The sequence below is a fragment of the Rhinoraja longicauda genome, chromosome 1 (assembly GCF_053455715.1).
Source record: "Rhinoraja longicauda isolate Sanriku21f chromosome 1, sRhiLon1.1, whole genome shotgun sequence".
NCBI lineage: Eukaryota > Metazoa > Chordata > Chondrichthyes > Rajiformes > Arhynchobatidae > Rhinoraja > Rhinoraja longicauda.
Genome location: NC_135953.1, coordinates 136915675 through 136943508, shown reverse-complemented (window position 1 = coordinate 136943508; position 27834 = coordinate 136915675). Strand labels below are relative to the sequence as shown.

General features: G+C 41.0%; 1 protein-coding gene across 1 annotated transcript; it reads left to right on the top strand.

Moving 5' to 3' along the window:
• On the top strand, positions 1–27204 carry trmt44 (tRNA methyltransferase 44 homolog). The gene is made up of 11 exons (XM_078412808.1): positions 1–499; positions 4994–5114; positions 5654–5873; positions 7180–7248; positions 10890–10997; positions 11970–12041; positions 13415–13521; positions 18629–18812; positions 23025–23442; positions 25007–25123; positions 26856–27204. Exons 1-11 carry the CDS (start codon positions 7–9, stop codon positions 27068–27070), a joined length of 2124 nt encoding a protein of 707 aa, XP_078268934.1. The 5' UTR covers positions 1–6; the 3' UTR covers positions 27071–27204.
• The last annotated feature ends 630 nt before the right edge of the window (positions 27205–27834 follow it).

The following is a 27834-nucleotide window of genomic DNA, read 5'->3' as shown; positions in this document are numbered from 1 at the left end:
GTCCGTATGGCGGCCATGGAGCGCGAGCTGCCGTTGCTCCTCGTCGCCGCTCCGCCCTCGGCCACCACTCCCGCTCCGCCCTCAGCCCCCGCTCCGCCCTGGGACCCCGCCACCGCCACCGCCACCGCTCCTGCTCCGGCTCCGTCCTCGGCCCCCGCTCCGCCCTCGCCGTCCGCCGGCTTCTGGGCCGCAGTCGCCGTGTGGACGGCGAGGCCGCAGGTGGCGAACCGCCGGCTGAGCGGATGCCGGCTGCAGGCCGAGCGGGAGGTGGACTGCTCCGCCTGCGGTGGCGGCGACGGCGGTGCTGCTGAGGGGCTGCGGACGGTGTTGGCCGAGCTGCTGCCCGGGTTGGAGGCCGAGGCCGGGGCCGGGGCCGGCCCGGGGCTGCAGCTGCTTCTTCCCCAGCCCCAGCAGCAGCGGGTCGAGCGGCTGAAGGTGGTGCTGCGGACCGTCATTCCCAAAGCCGGAGCGGCCACCTGCACTGAGATAGTCCTCCAAGGTAGAGTGCAATCAACCGGGGTTGGACACGTTAGAGGCAGGAAACATGTTCGCAGTCTGAAGAAGGGTCTCGACCCGAAACGTCACCCATTCCTTCTCTCCCAAGATGCTGCCTGACCTGCTGAGTTACTCCAGCATTTTGTGAATAAATCAACATGTTCCCAATGTTGGGGGAGTCCAGAACAAGGGGCCACACACAGTTTAAGAATAAGGGGTAGGCCATTTAGAACTGAGATGAGGAAAAACTTTTTCAGTCAGAGAGTTGTGAATGTGTGGAATTCTCTGCCTCAGAAGGCAGTGGAGGCCAATTCTCTGAATGCATTCAAGAGAGAGCTAGATAGAGCTCTTAAGGATAGCGGAGTCAGGGGGTATGGGGAGAAGGCAGGAACGGGATACTGATTGAGAATGATCAGCCATGATCACATTGAATGGCTCGAAGGGCCGAATGGCCTCCTCCTGCACCTATTGTCTATAACCGCTCTGTCTGAGCCGGGGAGCGACTTTCATGTCATAAAGTGAGAGGAGCAGAATTTAGGCCATTCGACCCATCATCAAGTGTCTGCTCTGCCATCCTATTGTGGCTGATCTATCTCCCCCTCCTAACCCCATTCTCCCGCCTTCCCCCCATAACCCCTAACTAATCTGGTAAGATTTTTTTTGAAGAGTTTGCCTAGAGGATTAATGAGGGCAGAGCAGTGGACATTACAAAACAATATGTTGTTGTTCGTCCTTCGGGTTCGACGACGACCATGACTTGACTTTCAGTTCGAGGATTGGTGACTGTGGGTCCGAAAGATATATATATATATATATATATATACAATACATCTTTATTATCATTGTACAGGGGTACAACGAGATTGGGAATGCGCCTCCCATACGATGCAATAAATCAATTAGCTAATCAGTATAAATTTACACAACCCAGTGAAACAAAATTAGAAACAGTTTTAAACAGTATAAAGTGCAAGTAGGTCTGTGCCGGTTTACTGTGCGATGTGACCATCCGGCTCAACAGGACCGGTTCATGGCAGCTATGGCCCTGGGGATGAAGCTGTTCCTGAGTCTAGAGGTGCGGGCGTAGAAGGCCTTGTAGCGTCTGCCCGATGGTAGAATTTCGAACAGACTGTTGCAGGGGTGTGAGGAGTCTTTGTGAAGGCTGGTGGCTTTTCTGATGCATCGTGTGTTGTAGATGTCCTCCAAGGCTGGTCGCTGTGTTTTCTGATCGTCTTCTGTGCTCTATGGACTACCCGCTGAAGAGCTCTCCTCGCAGCAGCGAGCCTTTCAGGTGCCAAAACCTGGCAGCTCGTGCATATGGACTCAGTGGGCTGTTTCTATGCATTCTGTACTTAATCGGGGATTGTTGTTATGTATGGCAATAGCCTTACTGATCTGTATGCAAAAAAAAAATCACTGTAACTTGGTGCATGTGATAATAAAGAACCATTGAACTATATGGGCTTCAGCGAGTCCTTTGACGAAGCTTGTCTGGAAGTATATATTGTATAGAATCCAAAACGGGCTAGCCGATTGGATTCAACATTGGTTTGGAGGAAGGCATCAAAGGGAGTTGTGGAGGGTTTTTTTGATTGCCAATAGACAGTAGGTGCAGGAGTAGGCCATTCAGCCCTTCGAGCCAGCACCACCATTCAATGGGATCACAGCTGATCATTCTCAATCAGTACCCCGTTCCTGCCTTCTCCCCATACCCCCTGACTCTGCTATCCTTAAGAGCTCTATCTAGCCGGCTTGAGAACAATGGTATACCATGGGCGGCAGTGCTGGATCCCCTGCTGTTTGTTATATGCAATAACAATTTGGATGACAAAGTCGATTACAATTGTTAGTAAACGTGTAGATGACGTCAAAGTTAGTGTTGTCGTAGATAGTGAGGAATATTTGATTTTACAAGATCAGGAAGGTAGGCCAAGAAATGGCAAATAGAATTTAACTGCACTTTGATATATCAAACCAGTGCAGAACTTGCACACTAAATGGTCGAGCCCTGGAGCTGAACAGAGAGATCTGAGAGTCAAGTGCATGGTTCCCTGTAAGTGGCAAGTCAGGTGAAGTACGCTGTAGTTATAGGGAAAGGTTGGATAGGCTGAGACTTTGTTCTGGAGCATAGGAGGCTAAGTGGTGACCTGACTGAGTTGTATAAGATTATGATGGAATAGATAAAGTGAACGTTGACAGTCTTTGTCCCAAGGTCGACGATTCTAAAACTAGAGTGCATAGGTGAGAGGGGAGAGATTTAAGAGGGACCAAAAAGGCAACTTTTTCACTCAGGCAATCCTTATCTGGAATGAACAGCCAGAGAAAGTTATAGAAGCCATTACAGTTATGACTTAAAAGACATTTGGACATATATTGAAAGGAAGTGTTTAGAGGACCATGGGTCAAATGCAGGTAATTGAGACTAGTCCAATTTGCCAACTTGGTCCATATGGACAAGGTGGGCTGACGGGCCTGTTTCCGTGCTGTACAGCTCTCTGACAGAGAAGGAGTGGTTAGACACAAGTGGACTGAGGTGGAGTGAAGACCGAGAGTGAGATATGCCCTCTCACCTATGCCCTCTAGTCAGGTAGGAGAGGAGGAGGTGCAGCCATAGGTTGGTACAGGCAGACAAAAAAAAGTTTTTTTTTAATAAAAAGGTTGATGGGGCCAGATGGGGATGGAGAGTGTGAAAATGGACACATCTAGAAGTGTAGTAAATGAAGAAGTATTCAAACTATTAACTTTGAATATTCAAATTGAGAAAAAAACGTGAACATTTAAATCATTTAACCAAAAAAATATGTTCTCTGCACCCAATCCACACCATTGAATGATCAGCTCCTACCCCAGCAGGTGTAGATTTTTCACCATTAGTGAGGAATTGCTGTAATTTAACTCTTTTATATTTGACCAATGTTAGAGTGAATTCAGAGAAAGAAATAAACAGCTAAAATTTCTGAACCCACGTACCTTCAAGAATCTTTTAAATTGATAACAATTTTGCAGGGATTTACTAAAATAATCTGGGTTAATTTCCCTACGTAACATTTATTTCCCTAAATATCCCTGCTTCTTTTCCCAGTTATCTTAAAAGAGTACTTACTATTTCTCCTGCCTTGAAAATCATTTATTTATCTTTGCTATTGTGTCATAACTTCATGATTTTAAACACCACCATTCTCAGTTACCCGTGCTTTAATGAGGGCCCTAGATTCTCAATTTCCCCTGTAACTGACATAATTGTTCCTGAAATGATTCCTGTAAATCACCCTTGCTAAGGTTTTGACATGATTCCTGAAATGTATCCAGAATTGAATTTGCATATCACTTTAGGCCTTGCATATGTTTAAGAAAGATTTCACCAAATTTATTTTCATTTATGCTCTATGCCTTTGTTAATATCCCAATGATCCCAAGAACATTTCTTCAGTTTGACCTGCTGTTTTCAAAGATTCAGCGCTGCTGTATCTGACTTTCCGCTTGCTTAAAATGACACCATTTAGTTGGTATTCCCTTTTCTCATTATTAATTTCAAGGTCTATTAACTTGTTCTTCTGCATTAAATTTCGATAGTCACTAAACATTTCTATGGGTGCAGTGATGAGAAAATATCTTATTTGGAGACACGAGAGACTTGATTTCTTGAGGGGGAAAAAACTAACTGCTGCAAGAATTAATACAGGCAGTATCCGTTGAGAGAAATGGACAGGCATCGTTTTGGGTTGGTATGATCAGCCATAATCACAATGAATGGCGGTGCTGACTCGAAGGGCCAAACGGCCTTCTCCTGCACCTATTTTCTATGTTTCTATTACTGATCGAAAATGTCATCTGTCCATTTCCATGCTGGGCTGCCTGGCCTGGTCAGTTCTTCCAGCAGTTTATTCTGTGCTCAAGTTATCTTATTTACAGTTTTTGAAGCAGAATTAGGTACATTTCTGTAGAAAATACTTATCTTTGGGAGTGTTCGACAATTTGATCTGAAGACATCAGAATGAGGCCAGGAACACCGCGAGCTGGAATATTTTTGTGTTGGAAAGTGGAAAGTTGTGCACAAACTCTCCTTGTTCTTTACCACCTTTTTCTTCCCATTGAAATCCCTGTACAGGTCTGACCAGGACCAGATTTTATATGCAAATTCTCCACCATAAACAGTGAGGAGTTATTGTAACTTTGTGCTTTGTACATTAGTCAAGCAATGTATTTTAATTCCCATCTTAGAAAACGATCAGAATCATTTTGTTTTATCAATAGCATCAGTTAATATGTTTTTTTAAAATTTGGTCTTTTTCAATGGCTAAAAGTCATTGAGAGGATATGGCACAAATTATATTATAAAAAAACTCTGAGCAGTTGATAGGAAGTGATTTGATTTAGGTCTCAGAAGCATGTATTCTAACTAAATGTGCCACCTAATTTTTATTTTTAAATGGTGGTTGTACATTGTTGTTGCTGCACCTTATCTTTTGAAGAATCAGTATGCTTCTGTGCATTGCAGATTTTCTAAACAGCACAGCAACATTTATACCAATAGATGGGCAGATTGCAGAAAGTTGCACATTCAAGAAGAACAATATGTACAGATTAAAACTTCGACATGATAAAGAAGATGATTCATGGTGAGTTCTCAACCAGACAACAGTATCAGAACTGCAGAAAAATAAGTTAAAGGCTAAAAGCACGCTTTTATTGAAAAGAATGGAAATGTTTCTTCAGTAGCAGAATCCTCCTTCACATACACTAATTTTCCACTAAAGCTAAATGGTGGCCTGAGAATGACAGACATTTTGTTTTGTTAATAATCTGGAGAATTGCGTGTGTGCCTTTTTGTTAGAGCTGAAGCAAAACATAAAGGACCACCTTTGGTAGATGCAACCAAACCTATTCAAATTTCCCCAAATATAAGGTTAAATTAATTAAATATCAGGTTGGCTAAATTTTATGAATGCAGACTTGAGTTTTGCTATCTGGGGGGGGGTTCAGCACTAGCGTCACATTTATTCATTTTGTATTTTTTGTCAGAAGGTCACATTAATACTTTGTTTTTGAATTCCAGCATCTATAGTATTGTTAGATTCTTGTTTTTATCTTAAAACTACCATATTTTTCTTCATTGTTTTGTGTGATGTAACAGTTCTTTTTAACCCCTCTGTTAAAGGTTTATTTCCATTTCCATATTGTACCCTGAAGAATGGGATGCGGATGGGATTTTGTATCCCAAAACAGCATGGCTTACAGATGTTTTACTTACAAAGATTGTGAAATGGTCTGCAGAGAACAAGAAGAGTTCTTTTAAGAGCACCCTTTCTCTCATTCCTGTGGAAAAATATAGTGAATATTACCATAATTTGAAAGCAAAATACAAAGAAATAGTCAAGGTACAACACTGAGAAAAATAAATCTGAATAACCTTGGTGCGTGTGATACTTGAGTTAATTTAATGGAGCATTGTCATTGTCACTTCATCCACTATATGTGTAAAATACTTTTTATAAAACACTGAATAGATCTTCTACACATGATACTGAAACAAATTAAAGTAAGTAGGCACAAAAATGTTTAGAAACAACCTCTTAATCTTTCATTAGCTTTTTGTGAAAGAGACAAATGTATATATTTTTTTCTGCGATTCAAACAAAGCCAGTTGATCAGCCTTCACTCACAGGATGTACTAACATGTTATCAAATTTGTACACTAGCCTCAAGAAGACTTCCAATCTAGAAATCCCAATTCCTACTGATGCAGATAAAAATGTTTGGGACAGATAGACTTTCATACTGAACACAGCTCAGTGAAAATGAGAGGGAAAGTTGCCCTGGGAAGATTTTAAATATTCAAACACTGTTCTTGTAATAAAAATGATTTAAAACCATTATCTTCATGAATATCAACATTGCTTTTCAAGAAAGAGAAAGCAATGTATTGTATTAGCAATATTATTTCAAAACACATATTGTTAAAATATATTAAAACTGTGATACAACATTAGAATTAAAGTAGAGCAGAACAAATTGTGGTTTTCGTTGACTGCTTTTATGCATCATATTTTAATAGAGCGAATCAAAAGTCATTTAAGAAAAGTTAAAGTTGGAAAAAAAAGCTTCTTTCTGGCAATCCCTTTCCTCAGGGATCCTAGTGAATGTCATTTAAATCAAGAGTTTTTTAAGCATCCTGATTATGCCAATTCATGAGTAATGTTATGTACCCGCTTGTATTAATAAGGAGTCCAGAACCAGGGGTCCACAGTTTAAGAATAAGGGGTAGGCCATTTAGGGCTCAGATAAGGAAAACATTTTTCACCCAGAGTTTTGAATGTGTGGAATTCTCTGCCACAGAAAGCAGTGGAGGCTAATTCACTGGATGTATTCAAGAGAGCGTTAAATATAGCTCTTAGGGCTAGTGGAATCAAGGGATATGGGAAGAAAGCAGGAATGGGGTACTGATTCTGGATGATCAGCCATGATCATATTGAATGGCAGTGCTGGCTCGAAGGTCCTACTCCTGCACCTAATTTCGATGTTTCTAATAAGTTCTTTGTAGTGCATAATTTCACAAATCAACAGAGCATCTAGTGCATCTTATACACCCCCCTGGTGGAAATTCCTTGTTCTTGTCTGTTAAGTGTTTAAGGCTGCTGGGTACTGGCATCTACCTAATATCTTTTTCTTTTCAATTTTATTTAGATTTGGCCTGAAGTTACAAATCCTGAAAAGTTTGTTTATGAGGATGTCGCCATTGCAACATACTTATTGGTAGGTGATATTTTGCATTTCACAAATTTGGATATCTTGGCCTAGGACAGGAATGTGGTCTAATCATTTATTCATCTGTTTGTGCTTGTAAATAATGTCTGTTGTGATCATGAGTCAGGCAGAAAATTATTAATCTACTTTCTACTGTTGCCAGATTTCATTTAAAAACCTCCAAACTGAACACAGTTTGTGAACACAGTAAATGGTAGGGCTCTGGGGAGTGTTGTAGAGCAGAGGGATCTAGGAGTGCAGGTGCACGGTTCCTTGAAGATCGAGTCGAAGGTAGATAAGATGTTCAAAAAGGCTTTTGGCACATTGGCCTTCATAGTTTCAGTATTGAGTATAGAAGTTGGGAGGTTATGTTGCAGTTGTATAAGACGTTGGTGAGAAATCATTCAGAGTATTGTGTTCAGTTCTGGGCACCATGTTATAGGAAAGATGTTGTCAAGCTGGAAAGGGTACAGAGAAGATTTACAAGGATGTTGCCAGGACTCGAGGGCCTGAGGTATAGGATAGGGAGAGGTTGAGCAGCGTAGGACTCTTCCTTGGAGCGCAGGAGGATGAGGCGTGATCTAATGGGGGTGTATAAAATTAAGGACCAGAGTACATAGGTTTAAGGTAAAGGGGAAAATATATAATAGGAATCTGAGGGGTAACCTTTTCACTCAAAGGGTGATGGGTGTATGGAACAAGCTGCCGGAGGAGGTAGTTGAGGCTGGGACTATTCCAACGTTTAAGAAACAGACAGTTATGGACAGGACAGGTTTGGAGAGATATGGACCAAACACAGGCAGGTGGGACAAGCGTAGCTGGGACATGTTGGCCGGTGTGGGCAAGTTGGGCCGAAGAGCCTGTTTCCGTGCTGTATCACTCTAGGACTATGGAAGTCTCATAACTTTTGAAAGATGGGAGCAGATATTTGTAATGTTAAGTAAGTCAGTGTAATTGCTGATCTGCTGTGGTAATTGGAAAATTGAGTGCATCTAGATCATTTCTAAGGCAGAGTTCATTTGCGCCATAACCAATCTCTTGAAGCACCTCATTACGCTGAATATGTGCTATTGGACAGTAGTCATTGAGTTAGGTCACCAAGCTCCTGGTACAATGGGTGTCTTTTGGAAACAGTTTGGAACCTCAGACTGCAGCAGTAAGAAGTTGACGGTGTCCTTGAATACACCAGCCTGTTGGTCCATACTCCAGAATCTTTCATGCTCTGCCAGCTTTATCATCAGGACTGGATGCTTTGCATGGATTCACTCTTGAACGATGCTCTGATGCCCTCAGAGACTTAGATCACAGGGTCGTCAGGGGCTGTGGGGGCTTGTGTAATCATTCTCTCTCTCAAACCGTGCATAAAAGACATTGAACTCATCCGGAAATGATGTATCATTGCCGCTTATGCTATTCGGTTTGTCTTGTAGGAGGTACAATCCCTGCACCGCTGTTGAGCATCCATCTGTGACTTCAGTTTAGCCATCATTTTAGGCTTTTCATTCCTGACATCAATTCAGCATTTGATACTCTTTATGCGAAGGAATGAATAAATTTGTATATGCTGTGCGTTAAGTTGAAAATGAATGAGACCCAACTTCCCAATTGATTCCAACCTTTCTAATTCAGCAATTATTATTACACGTGCGTTTCTCTTAAGGGCAGCTGCTAATCCTGCTAATTATGTGCTGTATCTGAATGTGATTGAGCTGGGGAACATTATTTATATTATGCAGATTGGTTATAACAGAATTTCTATTGGGAATTAGACAACCTCTTAAAAGGTACCGTGGATGTTGGCAAGCAGAAAAGAAAGCTGTCTTGGGCAAAAAAATGTTTCAAGTAACTTCCCGTGTCTCTTGGGAACAGAGCTGCTACTTTAACCATGGGAGACCATTTTGAAATTGATAAGTAATCGCTATTGTTTACACTTGTGAAATATTACTGTATTAAACATAGAACAGGACTGTACCGGCTCAGGCCCTACGACCCATGATGCCCATGCTGAACATGGTGCCATTAAACTAATCTCTGCTTGCAAGTGATCCATATCCCTCCATTCCCTGCTTATCCATATGCTTTTCTAAAACTTTCTAACTATCACTGATGTGACTGCCTCCACCACCACCCCATTCGCACTTTTCCGGCATCAACCGCAGTGTAAAATATAGCCTTCGGTATTTTTAGCTAACAGTAAGAAAAATAATCTTATAACTATTAAAATAACATTTATTTTTGAAAATACTGCAGGAAAATTAACTTTGATATTGTGAGTCTGAAACACTCTAGCACCTAGTCCACATTCCTCTTTGACACAAGTGTTTTTGTAGTAGTGTATCTGACTACACTAATTTCATATGGGTCACCATAGATTTAAATTATTTCACATTCTAAATGCATTATATGCAGTTGTAACACAATTTGAATGAGTATCATTAATGCACTGTCATAGCAAACAAAATTATAATAATAATAATAATAATAATACATTTTATTTATATAGCGCTTTTCATATACTCAAAGACGCTTTACAGAGATTTTGAGAACATAGGGAAATTAATAAATAGATAAATAAGTAAATAAATAAATGAACAGAGAAAGGAGACAGTAGGTGAGGTGACCTTCAGTGGTTGAAGGCAGTACTGAACAGGTGAGACTTCAGCGATGTTTTGAATGTGGTGAGTGTGGGGGAGTCTCTAACGGTTTGGGGTAGTGAGTTCCATAGGGTGGGAGCAGCGATGGAGAAAGCCCTGTCCCCCCAGGATCTGAGTTTAGTCCGGATGTGGGGGGATAGGAGATTGGCAGCGGCAGAGCGGAGGGTGCAGGTGGGAGTGTGCCTGTGGAGGAGGTCGGTCAGGTAGGATGGGGCCAGGTTATGGAGGGCTTTGTAGGTTATGAGGAGGATTTTGTACTGGATTCTCTGGGGGATGGGGAGCCAGTGGAGTTTATAAAGGACGGGGGTGATATGGTCACGGATCGAGGTGTGTGTGAGTAGACGGGCAGCGGAGTTTTGAATGTATTGAAGTTTATTGATGATTTTTGAGGGTCTTGATAATTATGTCTTGATAAGTGACAATGTGATAATTCAGTAGTATGTAGCCTTGTGCAAATATCCACCTCACATGGTGCATTAACTTTTGGGCACAGCAACATAAGAGGAAAAATATTTCTATAATGGTAGTATACTGCACATTTCTCTCGATGGCTTAATTATGATCTCATGAAATTTGAAAATGTTTTTAAAAAAACAAAAAAAAACAATTATGTGGCTGCAAAGGGTCTGCACATCTAGTGGGAATCGTGCTTTTAGTTTGGTAACGGTGATTAATTGAATGAGGTACAAATGAACTATTATCTGATCACATGGAAAATAGACTTGAAAGATGGTGAGGTTGCTCTAGTTCCTGTTGTACAATTTAACAATCCTGAAGTTTACTTGAATGTTTTTTTTCATGTGGGAATGGAAATATTTTATCACTTTATAAATAGAGTGAATTAGTACCATCTCTAATGATAAGACATTCTCTTCTTCCATATGTAATAGGGTTGCAATATAAAAAGTCACATCAATATTTTTATGTATTTCTACTAAAATACAGTTCAATTTCCTGCAACAAATGAAAATGTTTTAATGCTGCTGGATATTTCAGATCCTTTGGGAAGATGAGCGAGCCGAAAAAGGCCTGACTGACAAACAGTCTTTTATAGACTTGGGATGTGGAAATGGATTACTGGTTCATATCCTGACTAGAGAAGGGGTAGGTGAATTTGAGCTAACTTTACTTCGTATCGGTAATAGGAGGTTGTTTAAAAATATTGTCTGCTAAATGTAAGATTCATAATTGTTCTATACTTTATGTTTAAAATAATTAAAGTGGATAATTTCAGGATAAATTAATCTTGATTTATTTTGCCCATTAAGAAACTTGTGGTGTTGGTGTTAAGCCACTAAGTGAAGTCCATTCACATAGGTCCACTTGATATCTGTAAATTTAATAAAATACATCTCTACCTGATTTGTTAGATTGAGAAAGCAGTATAAAATTACAACAGCTGAAAATTAATGGGGTGGATTTTGCTATAAAATGATGGTGTGGAGGTGATTATAAAATGCTCAAGTCTATTTATGTGCATATTTGAAGCATATTTAAATGTGAAAATCTGGAAGCTTGAAAAATTTAAGCTATACTGCTTTTCTATAAGCTGTGTGAAAACAGCATCCTGTCAACTCGTTTACTGTGCAAATAATTTGAAAAGTATAAATTTCCTATCCAGACTGTATGGCCTGAATTTCCCCCCAGCAGTGAGCTTTAAATGCTTTCTCGTACAAATCTGCCATTGTCAGCTTCTTTCAGGGTAATATTTTTACTGAATTTTGCAATCTACATATTTTTGAGAAGAAAAATGAATGGGATTTAAATTATTTTAAGGTAGTGTATTTAGTGAATTTTGCAATCAACATATTTTTGAAACTATCTAGATATACGAATGCCCTGAATCTGCCTTCCAGTCTGCAATCCAGACACTGACTGAAAACATTTTGGTGAATCTTAAGCACTAAGCATTTTTTTTAAGGCATGATGATTGTCGTAAATTTTAAAGTTGTATGATCTAAAAGGCAAAATTGTAACTGGAATTTTAATTTTGTTGGCAAAAATGAAAAACTAGTTGTGCAAAGAGGCGAGTGGCAGTAATACTTGAATAACATTATTGCATGTTTTATCTCTTAGCACCCTGGTAGAGGTATTGATGTGCGAAAGCGGAAGATATGGGATATGTATGGTCCACAAACACGTCTTGAGGTAAAAACAAATACATTGCTATATGTTCCTTACTCATATCGCCACATAAGGTAGTTTCGAATATTGAATTCAATGCTGTAGTGGTTATTTTCTGCTGCAATAATAAGTGGAAACTCAAAGCTTAATTCAGTCAAATAAATGGCAAAATAATTATAGTTATTTTGTTTTTTTAAAAATAATTAATTCTTTAAAATTATACTTCAAGTATTTAACCAATTATTTATAGTAGCAGGAATCCAGAAGACGCCAAACACCACATAACTTCTCCAATACATATTTACAAATCACAGATCCCTGCGTCATGGTAGTAAGAATGTAGAAATTATGTGTATAATGTAAGTCCTGGAATCCACCATAAAATGTGCAGTTTGCGTCCTCAACAGTAATGTAAAATTGAAATTAAGAAATCTTCTCAAGTGTAAAGAATGTAGGTTTGTACAGCAAAACTTCAATGCTGAAGCAGTTTGTGGAAGAACAAACAGCCAATTTAGGGCTTTTTATAATCCATGTATAACTATATATAACATCCATATGACAGTGAATACTTAAACTTGGCAGAATTATCCTATTGATCTTTATAATGCACTTGATTCACCTGTCTATCCTCATGTTCATAGTTTCAAAGATATTTATAGATGGCCATTGAGCCAATGCTAACATAAAGTGAGCTTCACATTAATCCAACTTCCCAACTTTCACCTACTTTCCAACTTTCAGTCCATAGTCAAATAGGTCACGGGGCATCTGACAATCATCCATGTATTTTTCAAATGCATTGATTGTTTCTTCCTTCTCCACCTCGGTCTCAAGCAATGAGCTTTAGAACCCCCACTGCTGATTGAGCATTTGAGATATTTTGTCTTTTCCTCTATAATCACAAAATCAATATTTTAATAATTAAATATTGTCTGCTTAACTAAGAAAATATGTTATTGCCATTCACCATCTTGTCAAGCTGCCCAACTACAATTACAGCATTGGGATTTAGTCCATCTTGTAGAAAATCACCCATCTATAGCTTTGGACTAATTAGTGCCCAATCATACTGTTCTCAATTGTTAGCACTGTGCTGGAAGGTCATGCAACAATTATATAATCAACATTTAATCACTAATATTGTCCTCGTTGTCACCCAATTTGGATTTAACTAATTTCTACTTATGCCAAGTGATTTAATGTCAGTTTCCAGACTGAATATTCTGATCTTTGAAAACCAGCAGATGTTAGAATCATATTTTGGTAGCTGGCAGAATATCATGTGACATATTGTTATATGTCACATGATAAATGTGACATATGTGCAAAATTAATATAGACAATTGAGGTTGCTGAAGAAATATTTAAGAAAAATAAATTGCTGTTTTTTTTAATAGGAATGTGCCATTACTCCAAGTGATGAGTTCCTTTTCCCGGAAGTGGATTGGCTAATTGGCAACCATTCAGATGAGCTCACACCATGGATTCCTGTTGTTGCAGCAAGGTAATTAGCTTTTTTGATCCAAAAATAATGACATTTGTTCCTTTGCTTTTGTTATTCCTCTGCACATATTAGTAAATATTCATTAAACTTATATAACATATAACATATAACAACTACAGCATGGAAACAGGCCTGTCCGGCCCTACCAGTCCACGCCGACCATTCTCCCTGACCTAGTCTCATCTACCTGCACTCAGACCATAACCCTCTAATCCCCTCTTATCCATATACCTATCCAATTTACTCTTAAATAATAAAATCGAGCCAGCCTCCACCACTTCCACCGGAAGCCCATTCCATACAGCCACCACCCTCTGAGTAAAGAAGTTCCCCCTCATGTTACCCCTAAACCTTTGTCCCTCAATTCTGAAGCTATGTCCCCTTGTTGGAATCTTCCCCACTCTCAAAGGGAAAAGCCTACCCACGTCAACTCTGTCCGTCCCTCTCAAAATTTTAAAAACCTCTATCAAGTCCCCCCTCAACCTTCTACGCTCCAAAGAATAAAGACCCAACCTGTTCAACCTCTCTCTGTAGCCTAAGTGCTGAAACCCAGGCAACATTCTAGTAAATCTCCTCTGTACCCTCTCCATTTTGTCGACATCCTTCCTATAATTTGGCGACCAGAACTGCACACCATACTCCAGATTCGGCCTCACCAATTCCCTGTACAATTTTAACATTACATCCCAACTTCTATACTCGATGCTCTGATTTATAAAGGCAAGCATACCAAACGCCGCCTTCACCACCCTATCCACATGAGATTCCACCTTCAGGGAACAATGCACAGTTATTCCCAGATCCCTCTGTTCCACTGCATTCCTCAATTCCCTACCATTTACCCTGTACGTCCTATTTTGATTTGTCCTACCAAAATGCAGCACCTCACACTTATCAGCATTAAACTCCATCTGCCATCTTTCAGCCCACCCTTCCAAAAGGCCCAAGTCTCTCTGTAGACTTTGAAAATCTACCTCACTATCAACTACTCCACCTATCTTAGTATCATCTGCATATTTACTAATCCAATTTGCCACACCATCATCCAGATCATTAATGTAAATAACAAACAACAGTGGACCCAACACAGATCCTTGGGGTACTCCACTAGACACTGGCCTCCAACCTGACATACAATTGTCAACCGTTACCCTCTGGTATCTCCCATTCAGCCATTGTTGAATCCATCTTGCAACCTCACTATTAATACCCAACGATTTAACCTTCTTAATCAACCTTCCATGTGGAACCTTGTCAAATGCCTTACTGAAGTCCATATAGACAACATCCACAGCCTTGCCCTTATCAATTTCCCTGGTAACCTCTTCAAAAAATTCAAGAAGATTAGTCAAACATGACCTTCCAGGCACAAATCCATGTTGACTGTTTCTAATCAGGCCTTGATTATCCAAATAATTATATATATTGTCCCTAAGTATCTTTTCCATTAATTTTCCCACCACAGACGTCAAACTAATAGGTCTATAATTGCTAGGTTTACTTTTAGAACCTTTTTTAAACAAAGGCACAACATGTGCAATGCGCCAATCTTCCGGCACCATCCCCGTTTCTAATGACGTTTGAAATATTTCCGTCATAGCCCCTGCTATTTCTGCACTAACTTCCCTCAATGTCCTAGGGAATATCCTATCAGGACCTGGAGACTTATCCACTTTTATATTTTTCAAAAGTGTCCGTACCTCCTCTTCTTTAATCCTCCTAATTTCCATCACTACTCTACTTGTTTCGCTTACCTCACATAATTCAATATCCTTCTCCTCGGTAAATACCGAAGAAAAGAAATTGTTTAATATCTCCCCCATTTCTTCCGGCTCAGCACATCGCTGTCCACTCTGACTCTCTAATGGACCAATTTTATCCCTCACTATCCTTTTGCTATTGACATATCTGTAGAACCCCTTGGGGTTTACTTTTACATTACTTGCCAAAGCAGCTTCATATCTTTTTTTCGCTTTTCTAATTTCCTTCTTAAGATTCCTTTTACATTCTTTATATTCCTCAAGAACCTCATTTACTCCCTGCCGCTTATATTTATTGTATATCTCCCTCTTTTTCCGAACCGTGTCCAATTTCCCTGGAAAACCACGGCTCTTTCAAATTATTATTCTTTCCTTTCCACCGAACAGGGACATAAAGACTCTGTACTCTCAAAATTTCACCTTTAAATATCCTCCATTTCTCTATTATATCCTTTTCATAAAACAAAAATTTCCATTTCACTCCTTTTAAATCCTTTCTCATCTCCTCAAAATTAGCCTTTCTCCAATCCAAAATCTCAACCCTTGGTCCAGATTTGACCTTCTCCATAATGATATTGAAACTAATGGCATTGTGATCACTAGACCCAAAGTACTCCTCAACACATACCTCCGTCACCTGACCCATCTCATTTCCTAACAGGAGGTCCAACACTGCCCCTTCTCTGGTAGGCACCTCTACGTATTGCTGCAAAAAACTATCCTGCACACGTTTTACAAACTCCAAACCATCCAGCCCTTTAACAGAATGAGATTCCCAGTCTATATACGGAAAATTGAAATCACCCACAATCACCACTCTGTGCTTACTACTAATATCTGCTATCTCCTTACATATTTGCTCTTCCAATTCTCGTTCCCTATTTGGCGGTCTATAATACACCCCTATAAGTGTTGCTAAACCTTTCTCATTTCTGAGTTCCACCCAAACAGCCTCCTTAATCGAACCTTCTAGTCTGTCCTGCCAAAGCACTGCTGTGATATCCTCCCTGACAAGCAATGCAACACCCCCACCTCTTGCCCCTCCGATTCTATCACATCTGAAACAATGAAATCCTGGAATATTTAATTGCCAATCGCAACCCTCCTGCAACCATGTTTCACTGATCGCCACAACATCATACTTCCAGATGTCAATCCAGGCTCTAAGCTCATCCACCTTTCTTACAATGCTCCTAGCATTAAAATATACACATTTAAGGGACCCATCATTTCTTATTCTCAGTTTATTTCTTTTCCCTTCTTTCTCTCCTACATATTGGGTCTGAGTGTTTCCCTTTTCTGCCTCCTGCCTCACACACTGCCTATTAGCTATCTGTGTTTGAGTCCCTCCCCCCAACCGTACTAGTTTAAAGTCTCCGCAGTTATTTTAGCAAATCTCCCCGCCAGGATATTGGTTCCCCTCGGGTTCAGATGCAACCCGTCCTTTTTGTACAGGTCATACTTCCCCCAGAAGAGGTCCCAATGATCCAGAAACTTGAAACCCTGCTCCCTGCACCAGTCCCTCAGCCACGTATTTATCCTCCACCTCACTCCATTCCTATTCTCACTATCGCGTGGCACAGGCAGTAAGCCTGAGATTATTACTTTGGAAGTCCTTTTTTTTAACTCTCTTCCTAGCACCCTAAATTCTCCTTTCAGGACCTCTTCCCTTATCCTACCTATATTGTTGGTACCTATATGTACCACGACCTCTGGCTCCTCTCCCTCCCCTTTCAGGATATCCTGGACACGCTCAGACACATCCCGGACACCGGCACCAGGGAGGCAAACCACCATCCGGGTCTCCCGACTGCGTCCACAGAAACGCCTATCTGACCCCCTCACTATAGAGTCCCCTATTACTACCGCTCTCCTCTTCCTTTCCCTACCCTTCTGAGCAACAGGGCCGGACTCCTTGCCAGAGGCCCGGGCACCGTCGTTGCACCCAGGTAGGCTGTCCCCCCCAACAGTACTTAAACAGGAGTACTTATTTCCAAGGGGTACAGCCACCGGGGTACTCCCTAGTCCCTGCCTCTGTTCCTTGCCCCCCCTAACAGTGACCCACTTGTCTACCTCCCGTGGTCTAGGAGTGACCACCTCTCTGTAACTCCTATCTATAACCTCCTCACTCTCCCTGATCAGACGGAGGTCATCAATCTGCCGCTCCAGGTTCCTAATACGGTCCCTTAGGAGCCCCATCTCGTCACACCTGGCGCAGATGTGGATGTCTGGAAGACTATCAGACTCCCAGATTCCCCACATCCGACACCCAGAACAAAAAACTGCCCTGGCACTCATACTCTCCAAACAAAGCCCCGTGCTCGGTTACTAAACCTACCGCCCGGCCGCTGCTCCAACCGCTCCAACCGCCCACCCAAAAGAACTGAGTGATCTCCTGGGAGAGGCGAAAAACCGGATAAAAAACCCAGGCCAATTTGGGAAAAAATCCGGGAAATTCCTCTCCGACCCCAAGCTAGGCGATCGAAACTTGTCCGGGAGATCACACAGGTCTTACTCCTTACTATCCCCACACAATCCCCACACAATCCCCACACACTACTTCCCAAGCAACACAGCTTGGTGCTGCTTGCTGCTTGCTGCTTGCTGCTTGCTGCTACTGCTACTTGCTGCTTGCTGCTTGCTGCTTGCTGCTGCTGCTACTGTACTGTACTGCTACTTGTACTTTAGTTGTGAAATATCGTGTATATTCCTTAGGCCCCTCGAGTCTGCGCCAACCAGTGATCACCCATACACCACTAGTTCAATCCTACACACTAGGGACAATTTACAGAAACCAATTAACCTACAAACCTGTACGTCTTTGGAATGAGGGAGGAAACTGGGGTACTCGGAGAAAGCCCATGCAGTCACAGGTAGAACATGTAAACTCTGTACAGACAGCATTCGTAGTAAGGATTGAACCCAGGTCCCTGGCACTGTCAGGGAGCAACTCCACCACTGCGCTACTATGTCATTTGGGGTACCTTATGTTGCAAGCACAAATAACTTTAAAAAGAGATATTAAATATACAGTGCTATTTTATGTTCCAATCTACCTCTTTATTTTGTTGATCTTAATTTTTCCAGTCTGAAGAGTTTTTTTACAGAACCAAATTGCTAACATGGATGCATATGTATTGCTTCAACATACATTTTTCAGCTCTGATGTTTTATGCTCTAATGTTTGCTGTAATAAAATAAGTTAATGATAGAGGCTTAATAGCAAATGACTGCCAAACAATTCCAACTTTTGGTAGTTACTTGGTTAATTGGTTGTATGCAAGTCACGAGTCCAAAATACTTGCACTGGTAAGAGACTCATTAATTTTTTTGATTTTGTGTCCCAGATCATCCTATTCATGCCGCTACTTTGTCCTGCCTTGTTGCTTCTATGATTTTTATGGAAAATACTGTCGAAGGGAACCTAAAAACACACAGTACAGAGCATATCTGAATTTCATTACAGAAGTGGGATCTGTTTGTGGTTTTAAAGTTGAGGAAGATTGCCTCCGAATTCCATCTACAAAACGGGTATGAGAACAATTTTCTCTATACGTTAAATATTTTCTTGCACAGCAGGAGGGGGGGGGGTCAAAAGTTTGTCGGTGGGGGAAGGTAGGGACCCTGATCCGCACCTAACCTACTGTCATTATCATACCAGATGTCCCCATCCCAGGTATCAATGTCCTTACCCCAGTTCATTAGCAAACGGACTTTAATTGGGTCAATTTGCCAATCCGTAAGCTTAGCCGCCTCCACTTGCTTGAGGCTGGCCAACGTACAAGTGGTGTCCACCTCCCGGTTTTCCATCCCCGCTCCCCGGTTTCTAGACGTTTCCACTGTCTCCAATCGAGTCAGTGAGCGCTCTTTTAACTTATCAATTTTGTCTTTTTGGTTTTTTACTTGTTTTTATTTAAGGTTCTCAGCTTGCGATCTAACTGTCGATAGCAACAGTTTGTGGCTTTTTCTCGGGGAACCTGCTCTCTTTTAGCTGTGTTGATTTTTGGTGCCCGATTTTAGCGTTAGGATTGTTTAGTCCATCGGACCAGTCGACGGGCATCCCGGACTGGGCATTTAAGTTGGCCAAACTCGCAAACCCGTCCATGTTGTCCACCCACCCTGGGATCCGATAAGTTTCAGGCTTCACTGATTTCCTCAACTTACACATTATCACTAAGTGTCTGTTGTCTGAATCCTGCTGATTACACCAAATGTTGTATAGGAAAATAACTGCAGATGCTGGTACAAATCGAAGGTATCACAAAATGCTGGAGTAAATCAGCAGGTCAGGCAGCATCTAGGAGAGAAGCTGCCTGACCTGCTGGGTTACTCCAGCATTTTATGACACCAAATGTTGTGTTTGATAAATCACCGGATTCAGGCAACAGAGTTTGTACCATAAAGTATTTTATTACACTACCAAATAAAGCACGTAGACTCGCATATCCACATACGCACGCGCAAACTCCGAGTACACAGTAAAGCGTGCCGCCGGGTAGTGACCTGTTGTCAATTTCCTGGCACCGTTTGCGACACGGTCCAAGGCCGGGGTTCTCTCTTACTCTGGAAGGGCGCCCGACACAGTCCTTTACGGCGTTTCTGGTCCAATCAGACCTTGCCACACTTATCCCGTTGGTGCACACAGTTTCTGCACTACTTGCGTTAGGGGGGCGTAGGTGGTCCGCTCAACTATTGCAGTGTATTGTAGGAAAATAACTATTGCAGTGTTTTGCTCAGCAAACCCAGACATAACCAGACATTCCCAGAATTGTTTGGGAACATCTTCGAACAACTTCTACTTGTTTGGGAACATCTACGGAAACATCTACTTGTCTTTGAAGGGTTTAGAAACATTGAAACATAGAAAATAGGTGCAGGAGTAGGCCATTCGGCCCTTCGAGCCTGCACCGCCATTCAATATGATCATGGCTGATCATCCAGCTCAGTAGCCTGTACCTGCCTTCTCTCCATACCCCCTGATCCCTTTAGCAAAAAGGGCCACATCTAACTCCCTCTTAAATATAGCCAATGATTGACTTTATGAGCCAATGATATGACTTTATGAATGTTGTGCTGCTAATTTAGCTGACAACTCCATTTCAGCTAACATGGTCCTTACTATATAGCTTGTCTTGTCTTGCAGTTTTCCTGAACCTTGCAAAATGATTGTGGTATGTTTGTTTTCTCTCAATTTTCAAAATATTGACTACAGTTTCACTATTCCATAATAAAGAGCCATGAGAGCTTCTTATTAATTTTATTTTCACATTCTGGTATAATTAAGTATGTTAAGGTTACTCGTAAAATGAAAACAAAACTTGATTACGGTTTTAATTACAATGTTAAGCAATAACAGAATACCAATAGTTTTGATTGTCTTACAGGATAATGCCTCGCAATAATGATTTTGACTGATGTGTATAATTCCTTCTGTGGGATAGTACCTCTCTATCGTTTAATATGGTTGGTAGAGATATTGACAGTCAAAAATGTGTCATGATGGCTCATTATTCTGGAGTTTCGAGGAATGATCTTGGAAAAAGTTTTTAAGAGGGCCTGTCAGGATAGATGTTAAGATGTTATCACTAGTGGGCACGTCTGAAATATTTTGACGTAGTTATACAAGGTAAGGAGGTGATCATTTAAAAAGATGCAAAGGAATTGTTTCTTGCTGGGAGTCATGAATATTTGGAATTCTCTACCCTGGAGATTTGTGAAGACTAGATCTCTGGAACCATTTAAAAAGGAAATACATATTTAAAAAAATATCTTAAAATTGAAATGATGTGGAATTGACACAGCAGAAGAGATGAAGCCTGGGAAGATAAGCCAAGATCATACTGAATGGTAGGACAGGCCTACTCCTGGTCTTATTTCAATGGTATTTTATTGTCACGTGTATCTAGGTACAGTGAAATTCCTTTTTCTGCATACGGTGCAGTAAAAAGTCTTGCCACTCAGAGGCACAATCATACTTGAGTATAAGTGTGTAAGAATAGTAGATTACTCTGAGGCAGTACTCAAGTATGAAGGAACTGCAGATACCTGTTTAAACCAAAGATAGGCACAAAATGCTGGAGTAACTCAACGAGACAGGCAGCATCTCTGGAGAGAAGGAATGGGTGACGTTTGGGGTCGAGACCCTTCTTCAGACACAAAATTACTACATGTTTCCAGCACCATCTTGCATCCTTTTAAGTTCAAAGTTGTTAAAAATATGGAGTCTTAAATTGGCCTTAAAAAGGCCTGGTGTCTCGGGTTTGAGTTGCAGGGGTTGGCCTGACCAGACAATATTATCAATGTTCTCCACCCACTGCTCAGTCGCACTGCACCACTGCAGGCCATGTACAGTGTTCGACCTCTTGGAGTGATACCTAGTACAATCGAGCCTCTGGTTGCTGCCAGGCTTCCAGCAGCCCACTCTACCAACGTATCGGCCCAAACATTGACCCACGAACACACTGTCCCTCACCTCACACGGCCGCTGCTTAGTCTCCGTGCCCCAGGGCATCTGCCACAGCCGATCTCTGAACCCCCCAAAGCGGCTATGAGTGTGCGAGAGGCAAACCCCCAACTCGCTTACTGGCACCATTCCTTTCCTCCGGCCACCAATGCCACAATCTTACTTCTGATCTCCCTTCAGCTCAACTTTCTTTCAGTAATTAACGGTTAAGGTAATTTGCAATGTTTTTGTTATGTTCCTGTTATCTGTACAAATGCATTAAAGTCTGAAGGTATACCAAACAAATTAATTATTTGTGCTAAATATTTTTGTAAAATTTGTGTTTGTGTCTTAAAACAGCAAACTATATTGCACTGCATTTTTTTGTTGGAGTTACTCATAAAGGTCATGTATTTCAGACTTCAATAGTAGCTCTATTCATTAAAGTTTCTAATATGACTGCAAAATCACATTACAACGCAACAACCTCTATTCATATAATTTTGCTATTGTAGCAGGGACATTTTGCAAAAAAAGAGATTTAGGCAAGCTGTTTAAAGTGCTTGTTTTTAAGAGTGACGAGAGGAAGGAAAATTAGATAAATGGAGAGGATTAAGAACAGAATTCTGGAGTTCAGGACTTCAGTTTAAAGTGCTACTGTGAATTTAAAAAATAGGACTGGCTCATTGCAAATCACTTTGGCAAGATATTTGTGAGGGCATTAACACACTTTGAATGTCTGCCAAAAGTGTGCAGACAAAGCAAAGCACACTGATCATAAAGTCAATCAGTGTGAATAGCTAATTTGATGACTTTTTGGACCTCAAAGCTCATCGTAACCTCGCAGAAAATGTACCTCAGAAGCCTGCGTTTTGCAAATGGACCATCAACCTCTTTCAAATTAAGTCCTTTCTTTTATTTGGGACCTGGTAAAATTCTATTTCTTTTATTTTTATAGCCATTTCGGTTGAAAAGTCCACAGGGTAGTGCTATTTCAATATTAATCTTTCTATTAAGCAATTGAATTAGAGGATGCTCAAGACATTTATATAATAGTCTCATCAGCTTGTCGAGCAGAAATAATTGCACTTATTCAGAAATACTGAAGTAATTGTTTTAAAAAAAAATTGATGTACGTAAGTAGTTATCACAAAATTATTCTCCCAAAACTTCTGATATTCTCAATTTGTTTTGGTTTTCATTGGTTCAAAAGCAACTTGCTTAGTGTGCCTTTCAAGGTGGAAAAGCAATAATATTATGATAAATTTACTTGATTCGTGTTTTCTTCCTTGTATTTGTAGGTTTGCTTGATTGGTAATCAAAGAACATATCCTCTGTCCAGTGAAGAAAGATTGGATGAAGAAAGAACACAGTATATTAGAGACAGATATTCTTGTACTCTGAGTACAGAAAATAATAATTTTAGTGCGGTGATTGCTTCACCTTCACTGTTTGCTCCCGAGGTGAAACATTGTTCCAATGCTTATGATTCCATGGTTCAAGATACCTCTGCTGAAATGAATTCGCTTGCATCCAGCAAGTGGTTGGCTGGTTTCCAACCACGAGAAAAAATACAAAAAGTTAGGAACTGTGCGACGCTGCCAAGGGATTTCACAGACGATGTTGTGCTTCAAGTAGCCAAAGAACTTTTGAAAGTAAATCAGGACTCCTTTAAGAACAGCAATGATGAAGACAATGCAGGAAATTGGAACAAGGGAGGTAGGACATATAAACCACTATTTTCCACATCATTCTGTTCCATATTATATCAATTATTTTGATTTTCCAGATGAAAGGCTCAAATTTTGTTTTCTAGAATGACAGGGATTCCAATATTTGATAGACCAGTCATTCTTTTTATTGCTTTAATTCATACATTGATCATTGTGTTAACTGCCATAGAAACGGGTCATTTCTTATTGGCTGGTATATTATCACCTAGTAAAAATCATTAGATATTTAGATATTAGAAGCATGTTGTGGAATTGAAAAATGTTTAATGGAAAGTCATATTTTTAATATCTATTTGTTCATATGGGATATAAATGTGTAAATATATATTTTTAAAAAGTGGCATTGGAGCAACTCTGGGTGAGGCAGCATGATCGTCTTGGAATAAAGCACGGGTGCCTCAGCGGTAGAGTTGCTGCCGGCAGCACTTGCAGCACCAGAGACCCGGGTTCCATCTCGACCACGGGTGCTGTCTGTACGGAGTTTGTACGGCTCCCCGTGACCGCGTTTAGTTTTCTCCGAGATCTTCAGTTTCCTCTCACACTCCAAGGACGTATATGTTTGTAGGTTAATTGACTTGGTATATGTTTGTAGGTTAATTGACTTGGTATAAGTGTAACATTGTCCCTAGGTTGTGCAGGATAGTGTTAATTTGCGCGGATCGCTGGTCGGTGTGGATTCGGTTACAGAACTTCAGCCTGAATATCGTCCTTCCATCACAACCCTCCGTCTTCTATCAGTAAGCCAGTTATAAACCCATATGGCCTAGTCACTGTTAATCCAATGCAGTTCCCAGGTTTCCCATAAAATCCAAGTACACAGCATCCACCGTCCTATCCTCATCGATCCCCTTTGTCACCTCCTCAAAAAATGCAATCAAGTTAGCAAGACATGACCTGCCAAGTTCAAAGCTATGCTAACTATCCCTAAATAACTCTTCCAAATGGGAGTAAATTCTATCCAGAAGAATCCTCTCCATTGGCTGCCTTACCACTGACATAGGTTAATTGGCTTGGTAAATGTAAAAATTGTCCCTAGTGGGTGTGGATGGTGTTAGTGAACGGGGATCGCTGGTCGGCGCAGACCTGGTGGGCCGAAGAGCCTGTTTCTTTTTTTTTTTTAATATATTTTTTTTTTGAAAAGCATATGTACAAATAGAAATAAAAAAACACATTTGTTACAAAGTTCTTACATAGCTTCAATTTTTAAATTTTTGGAGAGCCTGTTTCTGCACTGTATCTCGAAAAAAAATGAGGCTCACCAACCTATACTGTCCAGCCCTTTGGTCCTTCGCCTGTGGCTAGAGTAGATGCAAGGATCCTTGTCAAGGCTCCTGCAATCACCTTTCTTATCTCTCTTAGTAACCTGGGATAGATCCCATCAGGACCTTGGGATATATCTTGTCCCGACCCCTTACTTCACCTAACCAGAGAGGCTGCCTGACGCGCTGAGTTACTCCAGCACTTTGTGTCCTTTACAGATGCAAAGTACTCGTGTAGATGTGAATATCTTGGCTTTCTCACAATTTCTATTCCAATATGTTTTCCCACAGGAAGCCTGCCCCTGAAGAATGTAGCGGATCTTCTAGACAGCAGTGCATTGCAGAGATTAAAAAACGAGTGTGGAGGGTTGAAAACCCTGTTAAGAAACAATTGTCAAGTATTTGAAGGTATGATTTGCGACCTTTATTAATTCTCTTCAGAGAGCGTCAGATTGTAGTATTTCCTTTTAGGATTAAACCATGCCTTGGAATCTTTGTTGGCTGTCGTCACATCCCATCTCCCCCTATTGACACTCACAGCAGTTCTGTATAGGGGATACCTGAGTCACATTATGGGTTAAATTCTCAAGAACTGTTAAACTTAATTTTGCTAAAATCAGAAGTGAATACTTTCCCCCTAAATAGTAATGTTCTCCAAACTCATTGGACTTGAAATCAGCAGTCCTCTCTGCAACTGGATCCTTCACTTCTTGACCAATAAAGTACAATCAGTGAGGACGGGCGATAAATCACCCTCCACAATAATCCACGACTCTGGTGTCCTGCAAGGATGCTTTCTCAGCCCCCTACTACGCTCCTTATACACTCATGACAGTGCAGCCACATACCAATCCAACTCAATTCACAGGTTCGCAAGCGACACCACCCTCGTGGGCCGGATATCAATAATGACGGGACAGAGTACAGCTACGAAATTGAGAACTTCGTAATCTGGTGCCAAGACAACAACCATTGATTCCATCTACACTTCTCAGCAAGGCTATCAGCTTAATCAAGGACCAGTCTCGAAGGGCCGAATGGCCTACTCCTGCACCTATTGTCTCACCCCGGTCACGCCCTCTTCCCTCTCATCAGGCAAGAGTTTGAAGCTTAAAAATGCATACTTCCAGATTCAGGGAACATTTCTTCCTGGCTGTTTTCAGGCAACTGAGCTGCCCTCATCAGCTAGAGTGCGGTCCTGAAACTCATCTACCTCATCGGAGATAATAGACAATAGGTGCAGGAGGAGGCCATTCGGCCCTTCGAGCCAGCACCGCCATTCAATATGATCATGGCTGATCATTCTCAATCAGTACCCCGTTCCTGCCTTCTCCCCATATTCAACCTTTGAACTATCTTTAATGGGACTTCATCTTGCACTAAATGTCGTGCCCTTTATTCTTTATCTGTAAACTGTGGAGGGCTTGATTGTAATTGTGTATAGTCTTTTCTTTGACTGGATAGCATGCAACAAAAAAGCTTTTCATTGTTCGTCAGAATAATAAGCTAAACTAATGTATAATCTTTAGCCTTGACAGACTTCTAAAGAGTACACTGGGAAGGTCAGCATAGTCGCTAGAGGTTGTTGGCAGCAAGTGAATGGTGATATATGGTTATAGGTAATGCAGCCCTGGGTGGATTGGTGAGAGGTGTTTATCTGCCCATCACCAAGAGAAATATTGGCAGTTTAACAAAAGAAAGTGTGCGCTAATGAATGGTCAATCAGGGTGTGTAATGTTCGATCTTAACTGAACAAAAGTGTGGAGCAGGCATTGACTTCATGGGTGATCACTGCATTGTTTTGTGGTGAAAAGATTTGAGTACTTCACTTGAGAGTAGATTCTGGGCAAATTTGCATAAAGTCAAATTTCCGTAAATCAGGTCTTCTGCAACCAAGGGATCCCCTGTATTTGTTGCTTTTTATTTCCATGCATGTTTCTTTATCTAAGAAATCAGTGACTAAGAGGAACATGGATTGAATGATTAACGTATTTAGTTGTTTTGAATTCATCATACATTTATCTGGAAGAACTTTTGATGTATAGCTGCAGGAATGTATTCGCCATGTTAACTGGATCACAAATGTATAGGCAAATGCTTTAAAATATTTGAAAAAACTTTTTATTTCTCCAACATGCAGTTGCTCGTGGCCAGGTTCAGATTCGAGATTGGACAAAGGAGAAGCAAACTAGAAAGCAATCACCCGGTGCAAGGAAAATGCCATTAGACACATCTAAGACTCGTCTTTGTTGGTTCTTTTTAAACCATCCTGATGGTTGTCCTCGAAATACCGAAAAGTGTCCATTCGCACATGGAGCAGAAGAGCTACGACCTCGAACTGCAGCGTTAAAGTAAATTATTGGCCATATTTTGTTCTTCTGGGCAATTAGAATGGAATATAGCAAACGAGAATAAAGATTGTCATTTATCTCCAAATACTTGTACCTCTGTGTTAAGTAATGAGCCATCTCACAGGGCTGCAGCCGAACCTCCCCTCAGATGTTTAGCTTTTTAAGTTTCTTGTGTTACAAGTTACTGAACCTGTAAGCTGAAAATGGTCCAGTGAATGAAACCAGTCATCTGGAACTTTGGACATCAAAATTCTGAATTTGTAAAATCAAATGTTGGGAGGTCTGGACATTAGCCTTCATCAGTCAGTATTTAGTATAGAAGTTGGGAGGCCATGTTGCAGTTGTATAAAATGTTGGTGAGACAGCATTTACAGTATTGTGTTCATTTCCGAGCACCATGTTATAGGAAAGGTGTTAAGCTGGAATGGGTGCCGAGCAGATTTACGAGGATATTGCCAGGACTAGAGGGTCTGAGTTATAGAGATAGGTTGAGCAGGCTGGGACTCTATTCCCTAGAGCGCAGGAGGATGAGGGGTAATCTTAGAGAGGTGTATAAAATCATGAGAGGAATATATTGGGTGGACACAGTCTCTTGCCCAGAGTGGGGGAATTGAGAACCCTGGTGCATAGGTTTATGGTGAAGGGGGAAAGATTTTAGAGGAATCTGAGGGATAACTTTTTCACTCAAAAAGTGGTGGGGGTATGGAACTAGATGCAGGAGGAGGTAGTTGAGGCAGGGACTATCGTGACATTTAAGAAGAAATTAGA